The sequence below is a fragment of the Musca domestica genome, unplaced genomic scaffold, assembly GCF_030504385.1.
Source record: "Musca domestica strain aabys unplaced genomic scaffold, Musca_domestica.polishedcontigs.V.1.1 144, whole genome shotgun sequence".
In the NCBI taxonomy this organism is placed as follows: Eukaryota; Metazoa; Arthropoda; class Insecta; order Diptera; family Muscidae; genus Musca; species Musca domestica.
Window position 1 is genome coordinate 1,501,511 of NW_026712199.1, and position 7,947 is coordinate 1,509,457.

At 37.1% G+C, this 7,947-nt stretch overlaps 1 protein-coding gene across 1 annotated transcript; it reads left to right on the plus strand.

Moving 5' to 3' along the window:
• Window positions 1–4,134: 4,134 nt before the first annotated feature.
• LOC131801175 (phospholipid phosphatase 1-like) lies at window positions 4,135–5,314 on the plus strand. The gene has a single exon (XM_059119365.1). The coding sequence runs from the start codon at window positions 4,174–4,176 to the stop codon at window positions 5,242–5,244; it is 1,071 nt and encodes a 356-aa protein (XP_058975348.1). The 5' UTR covers window positions 4,135–4,173; the 3' UTR covers window positions 5,245–5,314.
• The last annotated feature ends 2,633 nt before the right edge of the window (window positions 5,315–7,947 follow it).

The following is a 7,947-nucleotide window of genomic DNA, read 5'->3' on the forward strand; positions in this document are numbered from 1 at the left end:
TTGTTTACAACAATGGAAATTTTACTCAATTGTCAAGTGTCTGAGAATTCAGAACACAGCTATGTCAATGAATCCGTAAGCGGGGAATGGGACCCAACGGGAAAAAAATTATAAAAAATAATAAATAAAATTTGATATTCAATTCCGAACCAATTACAGCTATTACCGGTGCGTTATCAGTTGAGACGGGTATTTTGTTACACATCAACAAGATCGTGTCCCAACTTCGGGTTGGCAACAAAAATATAACCCCATGTTGCTTGGCTATACTTCCCCTCCTGCATGATGCTACGAAATCGCTGATTGCTATCAACATCAGATTTATTAAAAATTATGCGAGCGTCTGGAAAACTTATGCGTCTTAAACATATTAAAAAAGAAGAGTGATGCAAAGAAGTAAAAGAAAATAATTTTTCCTGTAAGAAAGGAACTGAGAAGATGACGTTTCCATAGAGGATTGCACAAAGCAGAGGAACTTTCTTCCAAAGACAAGTTCAGTGAAGATGACTCTGTCCATAAAAAACTGATATCAGTGATGACCTTTGCCATAGAAAGGACAGGTCATCAGTGATTACATTTTCTATCGGGGCTGAATAGGATTTTCGGTAACGAAAACTCCTACTCAGCCTCGGGGCTGAATAGCATTTTCGGTAACGAAAACTCCTACTCAGCCTCGGGGCTGAATAGGATTTTCGGTAACGAAAACTCCTACTCAGCCTCGGGGCTGAATAGGATTTTCGGTAACGAAAACTCCTACTCATCCTCGGGGCTGAATAGGATTTTCGGTAACGAAAACTCCTACTCATCCTCGGGGCTGAATAGGATTTTCGGTAACGAAAACTCCTACTCAGCCTCGGGACTGAATAGGATTTTCGGTAACGAAAACTCCTACTCAGCCTCGGGCCGAATAGGATTCTCGGTAACGAAAACTCCTGCTATCCCTTAGGGGCTGGATATGATTTTCAGTAAAGAGAAGTAAGGATTTTCAGTAAAGCACTCGGGGCTAAATTGGATTTTTCGGTGACGAAAGCTTCTACTCAGCCCTCGCGGTTTTCGGTAACGAAATAGGATTTTCGGAAACGGTAACGAAATAGGATTTTCGGCTACAAATAGCATTTTCGGTAACGATTAAATTAACGGTAGCGAAAACTCCTACTCAGCCTTCGGGGCTGAATAGGGTTTTGGGAAAGAAAACTTCTACACAGCCCAAGGTTAAAGAGGATTTCATTGATGATGACCTCTTCTACAGACTAAGTCAAAACTGAAGACCTCTTCTATATGTCATCAAGGATGACCTCTTCTATGGGATTAGATAACACTGATGACCTCTTCTATAGGAAAAGTCACCACTGATGACCTTTTTTATTGAAAAAAAACAACACTAATGACTTTTTCTATGGAAGAGGTCGTAGGTGATGACCTTTTCTATGGAAGAGGTCATCAATAATGAATTTTTCTATAGAAGAGGTCATCAGTGATGACTTTTTTTTACAGAAGAGGTCATTGGTGTAAACTTTTTCTAAAGAAGAGGTCATCAGTGATTACTGCTTTATAGAGTAGATCAGTTATGACTTTTCCTATAGAAGAGGTCATCAGTGATGACTTTTCTATAGAAGAGGCCATCTTTTTCAATAGAAGAGGTCATCAGTGATGACTTTTTCTATAGAAGATGTCATCAGTGATGACTTTTTCTACAGAAGAGGTCATCAGTGATGACTTTTTCCATAGAAGTGGTCATCAGTGATGACTTTTTCTATAGAAGAGGTCATCAGTGATGACTTTTTCTATAGAAGAGGTCATCAGTGATGACTTTTTCCATAGAAGTGGTCATCAGTAATGACTTTTTCTATAGAAGAGGTCATCAGTGATGACTTTTTCTATAGAAGAGGTCATCAGTGATGACTTTTTCCATAGAAGTGGTCATCAGTGATGACTTTTTTCTATAGAAGAGGTCATCAGTGATGACTTTTTCCATAGAAGTGGTCATCAGTGATGACTTTTTCTATAGAAGAGGTCATCAGTGATGACTTTTTCTATAGAAGAGGTCATCAGTGATGACTTTTTCAATAGAAGAGGTCATCAGAGATGACTTTTTCTACAGAAGAGGTCATCAGGGGTGACTTTTTCCATAGAAGAGGTCATCTTTTTCAATAGAAGAGGTCATCAGTGATGACTTTTTGTGTAGAAGAGGTCATCAGTGATGACTTTTTGTGTAGAAGAGGTCATCAGTGATGACTTTTTCTATGGAAGAGGTCGTCGGTAATGACCTTTTCAATAGAAAATGTCCTCAGTGATGACTTTTTTCATAGAAGTGGTCATCAGTGATGACTTTTTCTATAGAAGAGGTCATCTTTTTTCAATAGAAGAGGTCATCAGTGATGACTTTTTCAATAGAAGAGGTCATCAGTGATGACTTTTTCAATAGAAGAGGCCATCAGAGATGACTTTTTCAATAGAAGAGGTCATCAGTGATGACTTTTTCTATAGAAGAGGTCGTCGGTGATGACCTTTTCTATGGAAGAGGTCATAAGTGATGACTTTTTCTATAGAAGAGGTCATCAGTGATGACTTTTTCTATAGAAGAGGTCATCAGTGATGACTTTTTCTATAGAAGAGGTCATCTTTTTCAATAGAAGAGGTCATATTTTTCAATAGGAGAGGTCATCGATGATAACTTTTTCTGCAGAAGGGTTCATCAGTGATGACTTTTTATACCCGCAGCCATGTGGCTAGAGAGGGTATATCATTTTATAGGTCAAAACGTGCTTAGCCGAAATAACGGTTTTAGACCCTAAGTCTCTTTGGACCAAATCCGTTTCAGGACATTTGGAGTCGATCTGGCAATGTCCGTCCATCAGTCTGGCTGGCTGGGTGGTGCGCACTATAATTCTCGAAGGGAGTTTCCGATTTGTTCAAAATTTGATACATCGTAATATTTTTGTCAAACTTAGATCGAGTTCGGAGATGGGCAATATCGATTCACTCCTTCTAGTATCTCCCCACAAAAGTTCGAAATTTTCCAAAAAAAAAAAAAATATATATTTCTGCACAGAAAGAGAAACGATAATCCGATTTTGCTCCAACTTTGCAAATCCGAATATTTGCGCCAAAGATAGGTCAGGTCCATTCCATCAAGTACTGCCTCCACAAAGGGTCAATTTTTTTAACAATAACAACTTTTATAAAATGTGATGTAAGAGTCCGATTGTCTTAAAATTTGACACATGCCAATATTTTTATAAACCAGAGACCTGGTGTTAAGATGGACTACATCGGTCTACTCCTTCTGGTACCTGCCCCACAAAAGGCCGAAATTTTTCAAAAATATATTTTCTTCACAGAAAGAGAAACGATTATCCGATTTTGCTCCAACTTTGGAAATCCTAATATTTGCGTCAGTTCTAGGTTAGGTGAAAAAATGGACAATATCGGTCCACTCCATCACGTACCTCCCCCACAAAGGGTAGAAATTTTGAATAATTTTAACTTTTACAAAATGTGATGTAAGCGTTCGATTGTCTTCATATTTCCCACATCCCATTATTTTTACTAACACAATATCTGCTGTGAAAATGGTATATATCGGTCCACTCCTTCTGGTACCTCCCCCACAAAAGTCCGAAATTTTGAATATCCATGAAGCTCATAAAACGAGAAATTAACATTCGATTCCATTCAGACTTGGTACATCTGAATATTTCTATCAACACAGGATCTGTTGAAAAAACGGTAGAGATCGGACCATTTCTTCTGGTACCTCCCCCACAAAAAAATCAAAATTTTGAATAACCAAAACGGTTACTAAATCTGAAATAATCATCCGAATCTTTTAATATTTCACATATCCCAATATTTCTACTGACACAAGATCTGTTGTGGAGACGGTATATATCGGTCCACTCCTTCCGGTACCTCCCCCACCATTTACAAAAATTTTTTGTATTACTGGCCTATACTATTATTGTTCGTATTGTATCACACCCTACTTATAGCTTATCCTAAAATTAGCTGTCTGTGGTTTTGCCGATGACTTAGATATAATTATTATACCTCCAAAAAAAACCCATATTGTGTATCTCTCTCCTCTCTCGCGGTTGAAGATGATGAATTTCTATTTAGTTTTAGTACTTCTTCCGCCAAGTGTAGTCCACATCAGAATTCCAACTGTTCAGAATGATTCTGAAAGTGAAATATTTGCTACGGCTTTTGAGTGATTTCATAATTGTCACATTCTTGTTGGCCTTGTCGCTGAACATCTCCAAGATATGGGGGCCAATAAAGAAGCATGGCTTCGTTTGTGGTGACACCTCGTTAATATATCCCCTGCACAGGGATACGGTCACTTATGTGTGGCTCTATGGCATCGGTTTGGGCATTCCCGTGGTGATGATTGTGGCCCTTGCACTGGTGGAGAATTTCGTGTTGAATAGTCGACCCTCAAAGAATTTGCTGAGATCATGGCTAATGATCCACGTCTCTTTGCTGCCCTTCCTGTTCGGATTTGCCGCTGAACGTTTGCTTAAAGAAATTGGCAAATTTGCTGTAGGCCGTTTAAGACCATACTTTTTTGCAGTTTGTCAACCTGTTCTCGCCGATGGCACCGGCTGTGAGTGGGAGGAGAATCAGGGAAAATACATTGAACACTACTCATGCCAGGGTGCAGCCAATGCCGACAATATCTCTCACCTAATTAACTATGCAATGCGTACATCCTTTCCCAGTGGTCACGCCAGCCTGACCGTTTACGCCATGACCTTTGTCGTTTTCTATCTGCAACGGTTTGGCCGTTCGCTGCGCCTCTATCGTTGCAGCTTTGGCCTTTTCGTGCCGTTCCTGCAATTCGCTGCCGTACTCTGGGCCTGGTTTGTGGCCATTAGCCGTGTGACGGACTACAAACATCATGCGTCGGATGTTTTGGCTGGCAGCCTGTTGGGCTTAGGTGTTGGTATTGCGGTTTGCCGCCATGTCCATGGCCATCTAAAAGGTGGTCGGGCATTCCTTGAGGCCATCAATATGCCGAAGAAATCACCTGTAGTGAGGCGGAATGAAAGTGTGCAAGAACAAGAACCACAACAACAACAACAGCCACAACAACAACAGACACAACAACAACAACACCAGCCACAACAACAACAAGAACACAGCGAACCTGTAGGGGAATCTGTGGCCAGTACATATGTAACACCGGCCACATCACTTTCAGAGGTTCCATCCAATGTAACCGAAGTTCAAGTTCAACCATGAACTTGTGGGGGGTAGAGGTTAGAGAAGAGTGTTAATGGCTTGAAATAGGTGTGTGTGTGGTTGTATAACCGAATGTAAATTACAGAGTTTATTTTTGTAAAAAAAGTTATTAATAAAGCCTGGTTCTGAAGATGAGGTGGATTTTTTTTAACTCTAACATCGAACTCTAACAATCGAATGGAAAAAGTCATTTTCTATGGAAAAAGTCTTTTTTCTATGGAAAAAGTCGTTTTCTATGGAAAAAGTCGTTTTCTATGGAAAAAGTCGTTTTCTATGGAAAAAAGTATTTTTCAATGGAAAAAGGTCTTTTTCTATGGAAAAAGGTCTTTTTCTATAGAAAAAGTCATTTTCTATGGAAAAAGTCATTTTCTATGGAAAAAGTCTTTTTCAATGGAAAAAGTCTTTTTTCTATGGAAAAAGTCTTTTTTCTATGGAAAAGGTCTTTTTCTATGGAAAAAAGTCTTTTTCTATGGAAAAAAGTCTTTTTCTATGGAAAAAGCCATTTTCTAAGGGAAAAAGTTATTTTCTATGGAAAAAGTCTTTTTCTAGGGAAAAAGTCTTTTTCTAGGAAAAAAGTCTTTTGCTATGGAAAAAAGTCTTTTTCTATGGAAAAAAGTCTTTTTCTATGGAAAAAAGTCTTTTTCTATGGAAAAAAGTCTTTTTCTATGGAAAAAAAGGCTTTTTCTATGGAAAAAGTCTTTTTCTATGGAAAAAGTATTTTTCTATGGAAAAAGTATTTTTCTATGGAAAAAGTCTATTTCTATGGAAAAAGTCTTTTTCAACCTTTTTTCTATGGAAAAAGTCTTTTTGCTATGGAAAAAGTCTTTTTGCTATGGAAAAAAGTCTTTTTCTATGGAAAAAAGTCTTTTTCTATGGAAAAAGTATTTTTCTATGGAAAAAAGTATTTTTCTATGGAAAAAGTATTTTTCTATGGAAAAAGTATTTTTCTATGGAAAAAGGTCTTTTTCTATGAAAGGAGTCTTTTTCTATGGAAAAAGGTCTTTTTCTATGGAAAAAGTCTTTTTTCTATGGAAAAAGTATTTGTCTATGGAGAAAGTCTTTTTCTATGGAAAAAGTCTTTTTTTCTATGGAAAAAGTCTTTTTTTCTGTGGAAAAAGTCTTTTTCTATGGAAATTTTTTTTGCTATGGAAAAAGTCATTTTTTCTATGGAAAAAGTCTTCTCCTATAGAAAAAGTCATCACTAATCTAAAGCAGTCATCACTGATGAACTCTTGTACGGGTAAAGTCATCACAGGTGACCGCTTCTTTAGAAAAATCATCACAGATGACCTTTCTTATAGAAAGAGTCATCACTGATGTCATTTTCTATAGAATAAGTCATCTATTGAAAAAGTCATCATCGATGATCTCTTCTATAGAAAAAGTCATCTCTGAGTAAAAGAATTAGTGATGATCTTGTCTCTAGAAAAAGTCATCGTTGACCTCTGACCTCTTCTATAGAGAAATTCATTTCGTGCGATCATTTTTATAGAAAAAGTATTTTTTCATGACCTCTTCTACTAAATACGTTAACTGAGATGACCTCTTGATTAGAAAAATCATTTTTGATTACCTCTTCTACAGAAAAAGTAAATTCTGATGACCTCTTTTATAGAAAAATCCTCTCTTAAGTCATTTTCTATAGAGAAAGTTATATCTAATGTCCTTTTCTATAGAAAATGCAATCTCTGATGATCTGTTCTGTAGAAGAAATCGTCTCTGATGCCTTCTTGAACAGAGAAAACGTGTCACTCCTCCATAGTAACATTATCCAGTTTTGTCCTCTGCGATATAAAAATCATAGAAAAAGTAGAAAAATCTATGGAAAAAATAGAAACTTCTATAGAAAAAGTCATCTCTGATGACTGCTTGAATGGAAAAACGGCCTATGCAATCAGGTGACCACTTCTATAGAAAAAGACAACACTGATAATGACTTCAATAGGAAAAACTCATCAGATTTGGCACATCTCAATATTTCTATCACCACAAGATCTGTTATGAAGAAGGTGGAGATCGGACCATTGCTTCTGGTACATCCCTCACAAAGGGTCAACGTTTAAAATAACCAAAACTATCTTTAAATCTGAAATTATCATCCGGTTCTCTTCAGATTTCACACATCCCATTATTACTACTAACGCAAGCTCTGCTGTGAAGATGGGATATATTGGCCCACTCATCCTCTCAATTCAAAATTTTGGATATCAATGAAGCTCATAAAACGCGAAATTTACATCCGATTCAGAATTAGACTTGTTTCATCTCAATATTTTCATCAACACAAAATCTGCTACAAGGATTGTAGAGATCGAACCTTTTCTTCTGAAATTATTCCGGTGAATAATGTCGCAAAAATAATCAAAATACCGAATATTGGGAGGTATCGTTATATGGGGGTTATACCAACACTGGGACCCCGTGTTGGTATATCTCCCATTTTCAATACCAAAAGTCCGGCAAAAAAAGGACCCTGCAGGGTAAAATTCATATCCGAGAAACTTCTCTTTTTGTGAAACGAATATATCCCAGATTTTTTTTATTTAGGAAAGAGTTTTGAAAAAAAGTAAGTCACTGCTTTCCTTTCATTGAACAATTTACAGGCTGAACGAGTGGCCATAATTTCCTCAATAAATTATTCGTGTTCATCAAAAAAAAAAAAAAAAAAAAAAAAAAAAAAAAGAAATTGACCGACTTACCCAG